Source organism: Podarcis muralis, chromosome 6 (genome assembly GCF_964188315.1).
Source record: "Podarcis muralis chromosome 6, rPodMur119.hap1.1, whole genome shotgun sequence".
NCBI classification, from domain to species: domain Eukaryota; kingdom Metazoa; phylum Chordata; class Lepidosauria; order Squamata; family Lacertidae; genus Podarcis; species Podarcis muralis.
This window is the reverse complement of record NC_135660.1, coordinates 54,476,614-54,496,177: the sequence shown is the minus strand read 5'-3', so window position 1 is coordinate 54,496,177 and position 19,564 is coordinate 54,476,614. Positions and strand designations below refer to the sequence as shown.

At 41.0% G+C, this 19,564-nt stretch overlaps 1 protein-coding gene across 14 annotated transcripts in view; it reads right to left on the bottom strand.

Moving 5' to 3' along the window:
* Positions 1–18,840, bottom strand: part of PLEKHA1 (pleckstrin homology domain containing A1) — a 37,810-nt gene extending 18,970 nt beyond the window's left edge. For 9 of the 14 annotated variants that reach the window (XM_077930323.1, XM_077930324.1, XM_028730044.2 and 6 more), the window contains exons 1-4: positions 18,527–18,695; positions 6,847–7,007; positions 4,695–4,751; positions 575–620 (exon numbers count right to left, since the gene is read on the bottom strand). In XM_077930323.1, the coding sequence (XP_077786449.1) occupies positions 575–620; positions 4,695–4,751; positions 6,847–6,987 (244 nt within the window). In that variant the 5' untranslated portion in view covers positions 6,988–7,007; positions 18,527–18,695. The other 5 variants (XM_077930320.1, XM_077930328.1, XM_077930319.1 and 2 more) reach the window with 5 other exon arrangements.
* Positions 18,841–19,564: the final 724 nt, after the last annotated feature.

The following is a 19,564-nucleotide window of genomic DNA, read 5'->3' as shown; positions in this document are numbered from 1 at the left end:
TATGGCAACACTACAAGCAATAGCTCCATAAGAAGCCATGCCTGCAGCCATTCTTATAATTTGTTGTATATGCTAACATGGCCATCTAGGCTTTGCTTAATCACCAGATGCATGTTAAACTCACTGCAAATAACAAATTAGCAGGCATTGTTAATACCGATGTGTATTAAAACATGACTCTCGTTCTTTCTGTTTTTGCTGTATAAAGTCCAGTGTATATAATGGTCCACAACATGAGAAAGGGAAAAAAATTAATATTTTACAACATATGAAGTGTTGATTAATTTTGTCAAAACAAATACAGAAATAATGTTTTAATTATCCAATTATTAAATATACCATTGGTAACTGCCACTTGTCGCTGTATGATCAACAATTTTGCTAATTTAGATACTGCCAATATCTAATCTATAAAAAGGAATAACTTTTCTTCTTTAAATTAGAAGAAAACCTTTAAAATGAATTAACTTGAATTCCAAATAGATATTTCCACTTGTATTTGATAAGAAATGGGCAGAACATATCCTGATTGCAGTTAACAACAACAACATTTATGCAGTCTACTACAACTTACCAAAGCAGAATTCTGCCTTTGGCCTCAGTTTAGTTGCATCACTAACCTAAAAAAAATGACAGTTATATGCATTACCATAATAAAAATTATCATGTACAACATAAAAATTCCTTACAATACACCTTGATTTGTGTGTTGATTACAAACACACATTACACTAGTACACAGATCCACATAAAACACCAGTGAGCTATGTCATCTCTACAAAGGACTCTAGAAATGGAGTATTTCTGTGGTAAAGGTAACATGCAAAGGGTGGGGCCTGCAAAGAATGGAAACACATGTAATATTATCCAAACTGAACTTATTCTTTACTTTAACATATCAATCCTACCATGGCAGATTTGGGGGGGGGGGGCAATTTTCTTTACTGATCGGCAAAGAGGCTAGTAGCCTGTGTTGCCATGCTGCCCACCAAGCATAGGACTTCCTTTCTTCTGCTTCCTTAGCAGGCTAGTAAAAAACTTTGCAGGCAAGTAATTTTGTGGACTTACTGATATGACTGAAAAAATAGCATTTATTATTATTTCATTTGTATACCACTCTTCATAAAAATCAAAGAGCAGTTTATACAATAAACATGAAAATATAATAATAAACAAATTAACAAGCCCACATAAGGCACAAACATGAAAAAAGTATTTTTTTGTATCAGCATTTTTCTTAATGTATTAAAGCTCCCAACTTCCAAAAAAAAAGATAGTGGCTTTTCAACTTTTTTTCAACTCATTTTTCACATACTGGTTTCTTCCTTGGTATTGTGACAAATGTCTGTGCAGTTTGTGTAGTGAGAAAGACTGAGAAATCCAAAACAGGCTGGAAGCAAGGGAATCGGAGATCTTTAGAGTAAAGGCCTTACCAGTATGTACAAGGAGCTAAGAACTTGGCATTTCTGCACTAAGTATTACAATGTTTCATGTTTCACAACATTTAAATTTATTTTTCCAATATTTACCCAGAAGGTAGTTTCTTTTTAATATTGCACTGAAATGCAGCTAAAATGCTTCCATATATATTAATACAACCTTTGAATAGTAAATAAGTGATTTGAAGTAGATGTAATGAATTCATTTATTCCCTATTGCCTGCTTTTTTCCCTAAGGATATTTACCAAGTTGTAAAACTACCGTTCTTTTCTCTCTATAACACGCAGATTTTTTCTCCTATAAAGTAAGGGGAAATGTCTGTGCGTGTTATTGAGCGAATGTGTGGTCCCTGGAGCCCACTGGCCCGAGCGCAGGGGCAAAAATCAGGCAAAAATCCAATTGCGCTGGTCAGGGAGGAGGGAGCTCCGTGAGAGAGGAAGCTGTTGCTTTCCTGCATTCTGCCTCAGGGTCTTACTGCCCACCCGTCTCTGTTTCGGTTGCTGTTTGCTCAAACGGAACAAAGAGCAGGCAAACCCCTCCCCTCCAGGCAAGCAGAGGGGAAAGGAAAGGATCGCGTCCTTCCTTCTAATTCCTCTCTGTGCTCCGGTGCTGCTGCGTCCAGGGAAGCATTTTAGGAACTCGCAGGCAGCAGGAAAACATGCAGGTGGGAGAGGGGGGGGGGCTGGCTTGGGTAGGTGTGGGGGGGAACTTTTGCCTTCCTTTCCTCCCTCCTGTTAAATCCCTCTCCGGCATTCTTAGCCAGCTGCTTCTCTGCACACCCCTCTCTTGCTCCTTGTCCCTTCTGTGTTTTTCCTTCCCTCCCCACTTAAAACGTGGTTACAAAGCATGGATCCACATGGATCCTCAGGATCTTTGCATTGGGTCACCCCAAATTCACCATCAGATCACATAGCATATCCATGGCTATTTGTTGTTGTTGTTGTTTAGTCGTTTAGTCGTGTCCGACTCTTCGTGACCCCATGGACCAGAGCACGCCAGGCACTCCTGTCTTCCACCGCCTCCCGCAGTTTGGTCAGGCTCATGTTTGTAGCTTCGAGAACACTATCCAACCATCTCATCCTCTGTCGTCCCCTTCTCCTTGTGCCCTCCATCTTTCCCAACATCAGGGTCTTTTCCAGGGAGACTTCTCTTCTCATGAGGTGGCCAAAGTATTGGAGCCTCAACTTCACGATCTGTCCTTCCAGTGAGCACTCAGGTCTGATTTCCTTAAGAATGGATGCGTTTGATCTTCTTGCAGTCCATGGGACTCTCAAGAGTCTCCTCCAGCACCATAATTCAAAAGCATCAATTCTTCGGCGATCAGCCTTCTTTATGGTCCAGCTCTCACTTCCATACATCACTACTGGGAAAACCATGGCTTTAACTATACGGACCTTTGTTGGTAAGGTGATGTCTCTACTTTTTAAGATGTTGTCTAGATTTGCCATCGCCTTTCTCCCAAGGAGCAGGCGTCTTTTAATTTCGTGGCTGCTGTCACCATCTGCAGTGATCATGGAGCCCAAGAAAATAAAATCTCTCACTGCCTCCATTTCTTCCCCTTCTATTTGCCAGGAGGTGATGGGACCAGTGGCCATGATCTTCGTTTTTTTGATGTTGAGCTTCAGACCATATTTTGCGCTCTCCTCTTTCACCCTCATTAAAAGGTTCTTTAATTCATCCTCACTTTCTGCCATCAAGGTTGTGTCATCTGCATATCTGAGGTTGTTGATATTTCTTCCGGCGATCTTAATTCCGGCTTGGGATTCATCCAGCCCAGCCTTTCGCATGATGAATTCTGCATATAAGTTAAATAAGCAGGGGGACAATATACAGCCTTGTCGTACTCCTTTCCCAATTTTGAACCAATCAGTTGATCCATATCCAGTTCTAACTGTAGCTTCTTGTCCCACATAGAGATTTCTCAGGAGACAGATGAGGTGATCAGGCACTCCCATTTCTTTAAGAACTTGCCATAGTTTGCTGTGGTCGACACAGTCAAAGGCTTTTGCATAGTCAATGAAGCAGAAGTAGATGTCTTTCTGGAACTCTCTAGCTTTCTCCATAATCCAGCGCATGTTTGCAATTTGGTCTCTGGTTCCTCTGCCTCTTCTAAATCCAGCTTGCATTTCTGGGAGTTCTCGGTCCACATACTGCTTAAGCCTGCCTTGTAGAATTTTAAGCATAACCTTGCTAGCTATCCATGGCTATAGCCTGCACCAAAAAAATCACCCACCCACTATTGCCTGGGGCCACAATGGTGCAAAAACGTGGTTACAAAGCACAGATCCACAGGGATTCTCGGGATTTTTGCATTGGGCTACCCCAAACTCACCATCAGATCACATGTCTGTGGCCACAGCATGAGGCACAAAAATTATACATCCATTGTTTCATTCAGAATTCCCCCCCCCCCCCCGTTTTTCTCCTCTAAAAACGATGTGCGTGTTATGGTCAGGTGCATGTCATAGAGCGAAAAATACAGTGTAGAAGATATATCAGAGACTAAAAACAAACATTAAATGCTTGTTTTGTGTACTGAGGTCTTTTCCACAAAGAACCCCACCCCCAAAGTAAATAAGATTATAAATAGTCTGACTGCGGGATACAAATACTCAAAACACAATTATATCAAAGCTGTCCACACACTCTGCATTCTCTTCCCATCACACTAGTTTCACTCATACTCCAGGAGACAATTTAAGAAGCTTTCATCTACATTATTTACTTTCAAAGAAAATACTGTGGCTGAATTAACAATAAACTATGACCTAGTCCTACATGAATGAGCCTAAGACTCATAGGCTCATGGACTCCACTCTCCTCTGGAGTGGCTGCAAGGAGAAAAGCAACAGCAGACTTTAGAACAACTGATTGGCAGTACATCAATATCTTGAAAACCCATGTAGTTTTTACTATGGTTCACCAAAACAAGCCAACTATAAACAGGGGTTTATTGGCTTGTTCAGAAACCATAAATAAAAATGGGCTCAACATGACACGTGCACGTGTACAAACACGACCCAATCAGATAAAATGTTGATTTGTAGTAATAAAAATTATTGTGAGCATAAAGGACTGCAACTAGTTTCAGAATTCTGACTTTGCATTCTTCCTTTCCAATGTTCTCAGAAACAATAGCCAAAATCAAGACACATATTTACTAGCCACATCTTAAAGAAGTTACTCACATCTCAATTCCTTTCAAAGTGTGTTATGAATTTGGAAATTCAATCTTTAGAGGGACACATACATACCTTTGAAATGTAGGTAAGTTTAATGGCTCCAACTGGCGGAGATCCAGAGGGAAGGTTCTGTAGTCAAGAAAATAGTTTTTATTTTATTGTGCAGTGCTATCAATTAAGACAATATATGCCCAAATTTTCAAAACATCACATTAAAAAAAAACACATTCAAAAGATAGAATATTTTTCTAACATGTTCTTATCTATTTGATCTTTATTAGAAATATCTCCCTCCAACACGGAGGGAGGAGCATTGGCCCCAGTCCCATGAGGTGCTGGGGTGAAACCGCCACCGCTCCTACCACTGTCAGCACCTGGCACAGGGACGAAAGAGGCAGCTGGAGAAGGAAGGTAAAGAGCTGGGCGGCAGGCAAGTTCCACCCATGATATACTGCTGGGTGAAGGCACCATCATGCTCTGGTCCTCAAACCAATCCTGGACGATGTATTGATACATCGCCCAGGCCTACTAGCAAGTAGACATGCACACCAAATACAGCTTTCAGAAAAGCTCTGAAGCTTTGTTCAAAAGCTTGAAATCCACATAGAACAAAATATTCTAAGAACTAGTAATTGCAATTCCTTTTTCATTCTTCCCTCTGTGTTATACCCAATTACGCCAGCCAGCTTAATCCTGCTTGTTTTTGGAAACAACTTCCTTAATTGCACTTGTTTCATGAATCTGAACATTCCACCTCCTCCTATATTTTAGCTTATTTTATTTTATTCTTAATTTAAGCAGGTTTTTCTTCTGGCTGATGCTTTTACCCTTTCTAGATTTTGCTAATTTCTCTAATTTGAAAATAATCCTGGCAACCTGTCTGAAGGGTGGGGTAGAAATCTCTATAACGTAATTATCCGGCCCAGCAGCACCTTCTGTGTAACAGAATGCTGCTACCATTGTGTTTTGTTATTTTAAAATAAACTCCTACACTAAAACAGCTTGCTAGCATCAGTTTAAAGGCTTAGCCTTAGCAAAACTAGTCTCTGACTGGCTCTTGATTATTACAATGTATTTCAGGTGCTGTGATTCATATACACACTAACACACACCCAAATCGAAGTACTGTTGCCACATAAATCAGGTGTCTCAAATTTAGGACCAAATGGTATTTTGCATCTTTTGCAGAAGTGCTCCACTGATTTCCATGAGTTTTCTCATGGGGCTCAATATGGTTAATAACTCTTTCATTCTGATTGAATCCAGTAAAATACAAAGATTCTTACAAAATGGGCACAATGGCTCAGCCCTTAAATTGACACATGTCAAATGTACCTAAGTAACCAGGTAAATTTCCTTTGTTTTCACCCAGACACCATCTGGCACTGAGCCAGCCAATTCTTTATTTTCAAGTAAGTTTGAAGTTGAAAACTAGAAGTGTGAAAATCCTGACAATACCAACAAAGTTGTCTTTCTTTTCTAGATTACAGTGGTACCTTGGGTTAAGAACTTAATTTGTTCTGGAGGTCCGTTCTTAACCTGAAACTGTTCTTAACCTGAGGTACCATTTTAGCTAATGGGGGCTGCCGCTGCACCGCCACCGCGCGATTTCTGTTCTCATCCTGAAGCAAAGTTCTTAACCCAAGGTACTATTTCTGGGTTAGCAGAGTCTGTAACCTGAAGCATCTATAACCCGAAGCGTCTGTAACCCGAGGTACCACTGTACAGCCTATAAACCTAGTCAAACAACTGCCCAAGAGCCACTCTGAAAAGGAAGTTGGGGTTGGGTGGCCAAAGCACCACCACTGAAATGCTTGCCAAGATCTATAAACAAGTCTACTTCCCATTCCACCTTTTGTCTCTTGGATGTCAACCGTGGACTGGATGACAAACCTCAGGTACAAATTTAGCCCAGAACCTGCCACCTACTGACCATCAGCATTCAGTCACAGTCTTCACACCTCAATTATTTGGGTCTCAGTTTTATCTTCAAACAAATGTATCTAGGACCGTAGCCCAAGGTATCCAAATTTCAAATGGTAAATCATTTGACCCATGAAGATGGAATCAAAGGGCAAAATGAGAATTTAACAGAATATGTATCTGCACAAAGTTGAAAGGCACGTCAATACTTGCAGAATTTTTCCTTGAAATCTTCCAGCTCAATTCAATCTCATATTATTAAAAAGCACACACATTTAAAAGTATCCTGAAATGTTTTTACCTGTGGATTATCCATGTACCATACCAAATTATCTTCTCTTGTGTCCAATATGAAGTATCTCCGCAAAAACTTTCCACTATTTTCATTTTCTTCAATGTCTAGAAAACCACAAATACGATTTTGACGATCCACATAAGGCATTTCTGAATTTGGACATTACACTGTAAAACAAAGAGTAGCAAATGTTTGCTTTACTAGCTGCACTTAATCAATACTGTTTCATTACTAGTTTCATCTAACGTACTTTCATAGCTTATTTTAGGAAAAGGTGATACTTAAATAAGCAAGCGGGGGGGGAATCCTCACTGAACTTTATAAAAAACAAAATAACATTGTGATTCACTAAACATTGCCCCAAACACTGTTTTTCATGAGAGCACAGCAAGAGATTCCAAAATAGATGTGATACTTGAGAATATTTCCATATTGGCCCAAATATAAGCTACACCTGAATATAAGCCACACCTTTAAAATTGATTGGGGGGGGGGGGAGAGAAAAAAATAAAAAATACCCGAATATAAGCTGCTCCATTCCTCGCTACTCCTGGCGGGGGGGGGGGCTGCACTGCACTGCTGGCTGCCTTTCCGCTTTCTCGCTCTCTCCCCTCCTGGCCTTGGGGGAGAGGATGGGGGACTATGCGCAGGGCAGGCGCCCCTTTGCCGCGCTTCTGGTGCTCTTTGCCCAGTGCTCCTGGCTGCATACCGTAAGGTCACGAATATTAGCCACACTTTAACTTTTCCTGGTCAGAATTTGGGGGGAAAGTGAGGCTTATATTCAGGCCAATACGGTATTACACTCAGAAGCCTGAATAATGTTAAAACTTACAGTCTTCACATAATTAGAATTGCATGCTTCAAGTGCTACCAAGACCCTTTCAACCAAGGTATATAAAACAACAATAGTGGATTTATTCAGTTTCTAGAATATATTAATTATTAATATATAATTGTGCTAAATCATTCTTTTAAAAAATATGCTGGGGTTTAAACCTTTTCCACAAGAGCAGTTGCAGACTTGGTTCACCGGCAGTGTGTTGCATGTGAGTGTTATATGAAGTTTCTATATTCAATTTATGTTTATTATTTTTTGGACTTTTAAACCTCATACAAAGGGGATGAATACTAATAAATAAATAATACTGGAGAGGAAGGAAGAGGTGAGGCAGGTGAATTAGGGATAAGGAAATGAGGGTAACATATTTGAATGCTTGATTACTTTTAATTATTGTTTGTTTGGCCTTCTTATCCTCTAAACTTTCAATTAAGCATAATTGTGTTAAGTGAGCCCTTCTGGCACAGATACAGCATTTTTTTTGAAAAATAACTGTTTCAATATTATAAAGAATATTATAGGCTCAATCTAAGTGTTGGGCTATGACCTGGAAGACCATGGTTCAAATCCCCACACAGCCATGAAACTGACTGGTTGACCTTGGGCCAGCCACCATCTCTTAGTCTAAGCTACCTCACAGAGTTGTTGTGAGGGTGAAATGGAGAGGAGAACCATGTACACCACCTTGAGCTCCTGCGAAGAAAAAGATGGTATATAAATGTAATAAATAAAAAAAACCACACAGACTTAATTGGGCAAATCTTGGTACAACTTGCTTTCAAGCAAATGACTGAAGCTTAAGGCAAACATACTGCAGATTTGGCCACAATGGATCTCTCCACATGTTATCCTAGTTGATAGGGACAACTGGCACTTCTATTAAGCTTGTTGATAAACTACAAAACAGAGTAAATCTCAACAGCCTAAGGGCACCACAAATTAGGGCAATGCAACTCTCCACCAGTGTTAGAAATTAGCCAAGCCCCAGGTGTATTTTGTGACGGGCACGGATCCAATTCCAACCACGTGGAGATCTCTGGATGCCAGGCTGGCAACTGGGGAAATCAAAATGTCACTTACAGAACGATCTGAAACATTTTCCTTGAAGCTTCAGTTTGTTTTATTCTGGATTGTTTTATCTGATGCTTTAATGTGCTGTAAACCGCTTTGAGATTTGTTCTTTAAAATATAAAACGGTATAGAAATCAATAATCATAATTGTATTAATCTCCATTGCAAAAATAAAAGGTGCTGAGACATTCCATTGTGGCAACCGTAACCTTGGTTTATGACAATTAGATTATATATCTGAGTTTCTAACACTGCTCTCCACATTTGGCTCTACAAAAATGTATGGCTCTCAGTCCAAATACAAAATGTTTATATTGCCTGAAATATTTCATGAAAGATGGTATCCATTTTAAGTGTGTGTTCATGCCAATTGTATTTTGATTTAATAACCCATTACTAAGCTCTTGTATCATTTCTTTAAAAGTGAGAAAGTATACATGTAGCAAGTTAATAAAAATATTTAAACAATGATGCAAATGAGGATATATAATCTCACAGACAATATGAACTATATTTAAACTTTTGAGATGTCTTAACACCACTCATTCCTGAATGCAGTGGACTGTGGAGTTATAATTATACCATTTGTCAGAACATGTTACAATATTTCACCACAATGCCTTGGAGCCATAGACAGAAACAATGTTATTGAGAACAAGCAGGAAGAGAGAGAAAGAGAGCGTATTGGTATAAGGATAACCAACAAATACTTTGCATACTCCAGATCTTCTAGGACAAAACAAGTATGGACACATATTCAGCCATTAGATTCTAAAGTTAATATCTGACAGGTTTCCTTTACTACCTATACCACATCCAAGCAGCCAAAAATTTGAGCTAGTTTTATTTTCACTCCAATATGAAGCAAGGCATCATACCTACGTTTGGGAATTCTGTCAAATTAGCCAGGGTCATATACTAGCTAATATTCTCTGTATAAAATCTATAGATTTGTGGCCCAGAAAAAAAGTTAATTTTTATTTTATTACTCAGGGCCAGACTTCTACGGCCTTTATTTTGGGTGGTGTATGTAATTACCAGATATCCCAGATTTATCCAGCCCTCACAACAGCATAGTCAAGTTTCTTCTGCTTGCCATTTACTGAAACCAAAACATAGTTACATAGATCTCAAGGGCTCAGTATTAATGTGCTGACTAGGAAGTACAGTCAAAACCTTGGTTGTCGAACATAATCCATTTCAGAAGTCTGTTTGGCTTCCAAAATGTTCGACAACCGTGGCACAGCTTCCGATTGGCTTCAAGATCTTCCTGCACTCAAGCGGAAGCTGTGACAGATGTTTGGAAACTGGAGCATTTACTTCCGGGTTTTCGGTGTTCAGGAGCCAAAGCGTTCCAAAATGGAGAGGTCCGGGAGCTGAGATTTGACCGTATATCCATACACAAGATCTGGGAAGTTAGAAGAACTTCAGTCTTAAGAACAGCCAATTTTTTAAAAAAAGAACTGATTTAAACCAAATTTCCCATGTTATAGGTCATACATTTTCTTAATAAGAATGCATGTAAAGTGGCGGCTATAACGTAACAAAACAAACACAACCTAGGAACATAACTAAAAAATGTTTAGTCATATAATTCCGCAGCACATCTAAGTTACATAAACTTAGATTTCTATTTAGTTTTCAATACACATTTAAGGATTTTAAGGGCTATCACTAACTGAAAGCTAATGCTAAAATCCTAATTATTTAATGGTTACATAAACTTAGATTTCTATTTAGTTTTCAATACACATTTAAGGATTTTAAGGGCTATCACTAACTGAAAGCTAATGTTAAAATCCTAATTATTTAATGGTTAATGCACATTTATCTAGCAGCAACAAAGAACAGTGGACTTCTGAGAAATCATGTGAATTTACTATGTGTAGAACTTTCAAGAAATTACTGAGCTAAGAATTTTTTCCTCCATGAGATCAGCACTATGTATCCTTGAAAAGTCGTTAAGATTCATAATCTGAGAGCTGAATTGCATAGGTCAGGTAACTAAATTCTATAAGTTCTCTTAAAGATCACCCTGTGAATGATCCTGGTAAGATACTGGAGGATATTTTCCAGAAGAATATCTGAATGGCCATAGGTTCCTCACTTCTGTTTAGCCAGGCTTTTACTTACTTGGTTTTTTTTTAAGAATCTGCTTTAGTTTTTAAATTCAAAATTAGTTTTTATCCCTTCTGCTACTATATTATCACCTTCTGCCAATGTTCAAGACAGTTATGAGTCACAATGTGCTTCCTGCTTGGCCACTTCTAAGGAAGATGCAAAGCAAAATGCACATTACCCTCCCAAGCTGATAAGAACTAGGAGGAGTAATAACTGTAGCATGATTTCTATCACAAAGAGCTGAGTCTGGAATTATTGCTACTCTTTTGCAGAAGCTACATTCCTGCCACTTAACTTTTGAGGGCCAACACAGTATATGCAAGTATATTAACATCAAAAGTGCACTTCTGGATCTGAGCACTCTTGCAAAGGTTGGAAGAACAGAATTCAAGCTTTCAGCAACGAGTCCAAAAAACAAACAAACCAAAAGCCAGAACACCAGCTCATCTATGTTCACTGCTCTTCCAACCACTCCTTTGGTTTCACAAAAAGACAAATGAAAAGTTAAATGATTTTCAACATTTAATCTACCTCCCATCACAACCCATCCCAAAGTAGGCTGTTTTTCCATTTCCATAACACTTTGGCCCGTGCACACCCAGTACTGTTCAAATAATTTCAAACTGTCTGACAAACTGAATTCTGTAAACTAAAATTAATACAGTAAAAATAAACACATCCAAATTCAATTAGCATAATTTATTCTGGATCCAGACTGGCTTGATGCAAAACTCAAGGTCCTGCTTAGTGGGAAGCAAACTAAATACAATACAATGCTATGGCACAAAAGTCCAATGCTACATACACTAGGGAGCTAACATACCACAAAAGGCATATTAAGTAATACTATAACCAGGGTTAACCACCTGATGGATCAAATATAGGGCAATCATGTCTTATGGTGATGAAATATTTAAAATTATTTTATTAGTATTGTAATGCATGTCCATAAAGACAAGCTACTAATTATTACAATTCAATGATTATATATCACTAGGTTATGCAAGTGTCAGTAATAAAAGAGGGCAAAACAATTCTCACTAGCTTTTGTTTGAAGCCACAAGGATAGTCTAAACACACACTTGGTTTTCAATTTAGTGAAGAAACACATAGCCACTATTTAAAAAATTTTAAATGTTGTTACAAAGCAGACAAGCGGGCATCTGTTTCTAAATGAAGATAGACAAAGGGTGTGTGTGCATGTGGTATATAGATATATCACACCACATACTTCTGTAGCTTCGGATCAAGGGCCATTCACTTTTGTCTTTGCTATCTGAAAACATAGTGATGCTAATAGAAAATGCTCACTGCATAAATAGCAGCATTCTTGGCTTCACAAAACATTTCACTAGATGAGTAGATTGACTAAGCAACTGACACACTTCACAAGTCTAAATGAACTTTTCATTGGTCCAAATTCTGTATCAATACAGAATTAAGTGCCCATGGGGGGACGGGACGGGTTTGAGCACACTTAACTCTGTGTGGGATTGTAACCTGTGTTTAAAAGACACCATTTGATTTTTGGCACTACATTCAAGAAGGATTTTGAATTCGAAAGGCTAAAGAGATGCAAAGATGAAAACTGTCCAAAGGGAACACAGTACAAGGAAAAGCTAAATAACTATGGACGTTAGCCTACATAAGCTTCTGAAGATATGCACTATGCCTAGTTTCCAAATGCTTAAAATACCATTTTAGAGTGGGACAATATTCAACATTAGTCATACCCACAGAAGACCCACTGAGTTCAAATTGAATAACTTCAGTCTATTGATTTCAATGCACCTATTCTGATCCATTATCTAGCTAAATATCACCCAGTGTCAATAAAATCGAACCTGCTACCAATAGATCTCTGTCATAAAAGTCACACCCTGAATATCTTAGGAGAGAAAATGTTCCCTATTTCAATAAGAATAATAATAATATATTTATACCCCACCCATCTGGCTGGGTTTCCCCAGCCACTGAAGACATCAGCCCCAATTTTTAGGATCCTAGTCATCCAAATGCTTGGAATTTTTCCACTCTAATTCTTGTCAATACATCAAAGGCATTTATATCTTGCCTTTTTACCCAACAAGGATCCTCAAGATGATGAGCAACATAAAAACAAATAAACAAATTAAAATACACTAAAAATAATTAAACTAACAGAAGACTAAATCAAAAGATTAAGAAGAACATATTGGAACGTGACAAATCTGAAAAGTCATTAGTATCTTATAGAAATAGATTTTAAGTATTACGAACTAAACTATTTCCCTCAAACAATAGGCATTTCACATAGATTAGACAAATACATTTATTTTAGACCTGAGGAAAATGCATCAAGTCAACAATTTTCTGAAGCTGTCTGGATCTTAAACTGTCTGAACCACTGTAAATTCTTACTCTCTCCATGAAATGCCTTGATTGTATATTGGTCTTTGAAAAATTAGACACCTACACAGCCCTGATGTTTCTGCATCTTCCTTAAGGAAGTATATCTACTTTTAAAAGCACCAACACTAACTTCCTTCCTTTAAAACAAAAGAAACCCTGTTTCATATTCTAATAGCAGGAAATGCATGGTAAAGTACAGGTTTATAAAAATCAAACTACCATATAATTCAGTTCATAATGAAATCCTTATTGCATAACTGTCTCCATAATGGGATTTCTGCCTGCACTGAAAATAGTCATATACAAGACAGCATGCTTGGAACCTGATGGCTGTCGGAACCAGTCTTCTGTACTTTAGTTGTATGCACCATGTGGACCAGTAAGCTGAATCCTTATAAGACTTATGTGTTCCAGTTTCTCAAATCTTACATATGGGGAGACCACCTGTTCTGGACTGGCTTGAAATTTCCTAGAAGGAGCTGGTCCATAGCTTGGGGGCACTCCTACAGCCAACATTGTCACTGGATGTTCAGGTAGCCTCAGTGACTAGGAATGCCTATCTCCAACTACAGCTAGCTGATCAACATGCTCTGATAACTTCCAGACTGGGTTATTGTTATGCACTCTGACATAGAGCTGCTTTTGAAAAAGACTGAAATTTCAATTAGTTCAGACCGCAGCATCCACATTACTGTCTGGAGCTCCATTTAGAATTCACATAACCCCTTTCAAAACAAACAAAAAAACAGCAGCACTGATTGCCAATTCATTTCCAGGCCGAAAGATGCTCACACATTAAAATATTAAGTGGATTGTCCATTCCTGCAAAACTGAAAATTGAGTACAAGTGTTGTGAACAAGGCCTTTTATCTAAATACTATTTCTGCAATTCAGCGATAAAGGGAGGAGGTGCTATATATATATCAGTATTTATGTATCAGTCACAGCCTTTGTATCTTTCCATCATCACTGTCCTATTCTTTGTAATGAAGTATATAAATTCCTTGGGTGGTTATTTGATGTGTTTTTACAGGATAGTCCTCCACAGAAATTCACTTTCTCCTTATAGCAATTGAGTAGAAACCATAGCTACAGTTGCTGCAGCATGCCAAAAGCTCTATACATACAAGCACTGTCTAAATCTCCTGGGTTAACAACTAAATGGGGAGAAAACATACTTATGCACAGAAACATAAGAGTCTGTTGCATCAAGCAGTGGCCCATCTAGTCCAAAATCCTGTACCCACAGTAGCCCAACATATGCCTATGAGAAGCACTGGTTCAACACTGAAACAACTGCACCATCACACCACAAAGCATGAAACAGTGAAAACTAGCCTTTAGTGTTTTATCCAAGCTGTTGATTTCCAGATTAGATGTCACACATGATCATAGACATATTGATTACTACATTCATCATTTGGTCCCCACTGCAAGGCCAACTGCAGTGCCTTTACTAAAGCACACTAGAGAAGACTCTGTCAATCTTAGTGAAATACTGAGTTACTGAAACAACTGAAGAGTTGTTTTGTACAAACATACCATCTGAAAGAAAAGGGGATGGAAACAGAACTTTTGCAACCATTAATTGATTGGCGAAATATACATTCATTGATTCTGTGACTATGGATGAGGATGTGAAATGAAAGTATTAGGAGAAGAACCTTTTCCCCCAGGAAGCAATTAATTAATCATTCCATTAATACAGGTACCCTTTCAACTGTTACATACTAACACATTGTTGCCTACAGGCCCTACTTCTGCAAGTTGCAAAACTTCATGAACTTCCTTGCAGCAGGGACACAATTTCTACTACTTCAACAAGTTGCATGAACAAAATCTGGACCTTACATAACCCTGTGAATTATATCTTTGATGGTCAAAATACTATCTCTGGAAATCACTAGCTTAAATGGAAAGCAATTCATATAAGAAAAAGTTGCACTCATGTTAGTAGTTCCCTCCACATCAGCTTAACATCTGGTTTGGCAACTAAGCAATTTTGCCACATTTTAAATTCTCCTCAGTATAACCAGTGCTTTTTTTCTGGGGGTAAACATTTTGTGAATCTAAGTTTGGCCTCATTGAGGGGCAGTATTTCAATATGAGTAGGAAAATGAGAGTACCCTTAAACATAAAAAATATGTATACAGTACTTAATAACTGGTACAATATTATGCAGGAGTGGGGAACCTCATTCTCAGGAGGCTGATAAGGCCCTCTAGCCCTTGGGATTCTCCCCAAGCCACACTTCCTTCCCAACCACACTCCTCACTGGCCCTGCTTCATATCTTCCTTTAGTGTTTTTGTCTCACCACAATTTGCCCATGAACTCTAATAATTGGAGAGGGGAATGTGTGTAGAAACTAGCAGGCTGTACAAAGGTAAACGTTACATTCACTGCCATGCCCACTTTGCCCCGGCCATGCCCGGCATTGGCATCTGACCTCCAGATGGTTGCTAAGAATGAACTATGGTCCTCAGACTGAAAGGGGATTCCCACCCTGACACAGCGTGTTATGTTGATGTTAGGCACTTAAAATAGGTGATTGCATAGACTGCATTATAAATGTTAATGATTACATAATCTCCTGAAAACTAGAAAATGCCTCATTGATTCTAGAGCCTATATATGAGAGCAGTTGTAAATGTATTTTTTTATTGTGGTTATCTGTACTCTTATTAAGCTATGCTATTTCAGAATGTGAGAATGCTACTAATTCCAACTCAACCATCGAACGGCACAAGAGGGGGATTGGCCACTGGCATAGACACATATTGCAAGTTAGGCCTAAGTATCAATCTAGATAAGGGACACAGGTGGCGCTGTGGGTTAAACCACAGAGCCTAGGACTTGCCAATCAGAAGGTCGGCGGTTCGAATCCCTGCGACGGGGTGAGCTCCCATTGCTCGGTCCCTGCTCCTACCAACCTAGCAGTTCGAAAGCACGTCAAAGTGCAAGTAGATAAATAGGTACCGCTCTGGCACGAAGGTAAACAGCATTTCCGTGCGCTGCTCTGGTTCACCAGAAGCGGCTTAGTCATGCTGGCCACATGACCCGGAAGCTGTACGCTGGCTCTCTCGGCCAATAAAACGAGATGAGCGCAGCAACCCCAGAGTCGGTCACGACTGGACCTAATGGTCAGGGGTCCCTTTACCCTTATCAATCTAGATACCCCAGATATGCATATCCCAGCACATCAACGGCTGGAGAATATTCTCAATTCATCCCCCTCCCCCCAAAAAAGTCAAAATCTCAATAATTACATTAACGCTTTCTTTGAAGAAGATACTTCAGGAATATCTATGTACAAACCTCCCCACGTAATATACCCATGTTATAATTTTCTGTTTAGTTTATATTATTAATTGTTGGTTTTAGTGTATGTGTATTCTCCATCCTGAGACTATTGTAAAGAGTGAATTATAAATGCACACAGAAAATATATACATCTCCAAATTTCTCAGAAAGCATTACTATCCTGTGATGATAAAGTGAAAATAAAGTTTGGCAAACCAAAACAGCTAGATAAGGAACTTTGAACCCTTTACAGATATTAATGAAGCTAGAAATCCCAGTATTAGCGGGCTTTTGAAGTCATCAAAAAGGAAATACAATACTTAAAGCAAATAAGGTTTTAATTAAAGTATCTCTTCTAATTGCCTTTAAGCTGCTGCTTCAAAATTCCAGTTTGCATCATACACAAAGGCATAACTCCGCAAACCCACTGAAAACATTTGTCAGCATTCATGCACCCATCCTTTACAAAAGCACAGCATTCAACCACAACCCAAATCACTCTATAATTCTCGAGACCGATAAGATCTGAGTCTCCACAGCGTCACACTCAGAATACTGAAGTAACAAAAATTACTTGGTAACAAGATCAACCCCTGACCGCTGGGGATGTTGCATAGTCTCAAACACTTACCAGGTTAATTATACCATGAGCTGCCAAGTTTTCCCCAGGGTAAAAAGTCACTTTGGGAGTCCTAGTCAAAGAGTAGGCAGGCATTTAAGAGAAAATGCTACATGCTGCAGAGCTAAGCAAAAGCAGAGGGCAGCCTTTCCTGAAAATCCATTTCAAAGAGGTAATCGCAGACGCCCTCATGACACCAGTCCTTCAGCTCCTCAGTATGCCAGTTTCAACATGAGCACATCCAATGCTACATACAAATGACACACACCATATCCTGTCCCCTTTGCAGTTCCTAGGGCACAGCAACTAGGCCAGCTGCTCTCCCCACCCGCACTTCCCACCCCAAAAACAAACAAAGAAAGAAATGTCTACCAAGAGGAGCCCTTTCTGGATCATAAGATCATAAAAACAGAATCAGAAACATACAATTGTAGAATTGGGAGGGACCACTAGAGTCCGCTGGTCCAACCCCGCCCCCCCCCCCCGCAATGCAGAAATCATTTTGCCCAACGTGGGGCCTGAACCCCGAGATTAAGAGTCTCACGCTCTAACCACTGGGCTATCCCAGCAGACCCTACTGCACACACAGTAGTAGCCAACCAAAGGCTTCTAGGGGATGAAGGCACTGTAACGACCCCGCGACGCTGCCCCGCAGCATTCTTATTTACCAATTACTTAAAACACCCGGCGGGATATCCCTGCCTGCGAATAGGGAGCGCGACCCCAACCCTCAACATTCAAGAGGGCGCGCTGCCCCTGGCAGACCCCAAAGCCACCTTGAGAGCTTAGCAGCCGCCGCCGCCACCGAGCTCCCCACTCTCGGGAGGCCAAAGGTCCACCACGACAGCCAGGAAGGAGCTTCGCCTGCAGGGGGGCAACAAGCACCTGGCCCTGGGAGGAGGAGGAGGAGGACATGCCGCCTTGCCAGCCCACAGCCGCCTCTTCCAGGCTCTGCAAAGGCTGCCTCGCCGTGGCCAGTGGGCTCCCACGCCCCCTCCCATCTTCCCTCAGACCTGCACCTTCCGCCCCGGAACCTGTTTAACCCCCACCCCCACTCTGCTCACCTCAACGAACCACCAGAGCAGCCCCAGCCCCCTCGCCGGGCCAAGCCTCCGTCTTTCGCCTCACAGCCGCCGACCTACTCCGAGGCGCCTCCGCCCTGGCGGCCCCCTACCTTCCCCCACAGAGGCCGCCTCGCCGCCGGGCTCCCTTCCTCAGGCGAGGCGAGACCCCTTTCAGCCGGCGGCGGCATTAAGCGGGGAAGTGGGGCGTTTGTGCGTGTTTTTAATACCCCCTCTTCTTCTTCCTTCGGCCCTGCTCTCTCCCTCAGGCGGCCGGTACTCACTCAAATCCGCGGAAATTCCTGCGAGAGCCCCCCGAACGCAGAGCGCCCTACGAAGCCGGACCAGCCGCTCCCCGGCGCGGTCCCGCCCTCTTTTCCTCTCGGCGCTGGAGCTCTTTTTCTCCCCCTTCGCTCTCTCTTCTCCTTCCCTCCTCAGAGGAGAAACTTTATTAGTTACCTCAGTGTGAGCTACAGGAACTGCCTGCTCTCGCGAGCCCAGGGCGCATGCGCCAAGTTCCCGCCGCCAGAGCTTGGGATGGGGGTGGGGGGTTGAAGTCGGTGAAGGACTACAGGTCCCAAGAAGGCCGTGCTCCATAAAGGAGCTTCGAAAGCCCGGCTTTCTCTTGCCGAGAGGCATCATGGGAAGTGTAGTCTTCCCAGCGCCTCCCCCCGCGTCGCGCGATCGCTTCGGAGCCCGTTGCATGCTGGGATTTGTATTCCTCGTTCCGTGGAACTCAGGCTACAGGCTCGGACCTGTCATGTATTCACTAGGGTCGGGGGAGGCATACTGAAACGAACGGCAGGAATGTCCCCGTTGGGGACAATGGGAGCTCTCCGAAGGTCCATAGGAAATAATGGGAGCGGAGAGTGCCAATTGGTGTAACTGGGCTCCATTGAAAGAAAAGTAAACTGCAAATAAAACGAGGCGTGGAGTCTTGAGAGCGAGTGGAATGGGTCACAAGGATAGAAATGCAATACAGATAGATTTATCTCGCTCTTCCTGTTTTATTATTTTAACCAGTGGAGTAGCGTGGGGGGTGCAGGGGGGGGCCGGCCGCACCGGGCGCAACATCTGGGGTTAGGGCAAATCCACGGGTTAGGGGGCGCAAATCCACAGGTTAGGGGGCGCAAATCCACGGGTTAGGGGGCGCAAATTACTTGCCTTGCCCCGGGTGCTGACAACCCACGCTACGCCGCTGATTTTAACTGTCAGGTTTTTGGGTTTAGATTTAATATGGATTGGATTTGTTCATTTTTTGCAGCATGTGCACCACTTTGCTTCACATTTTTTGCAGGTGGCTTAGGATTCTTTTAAATAAA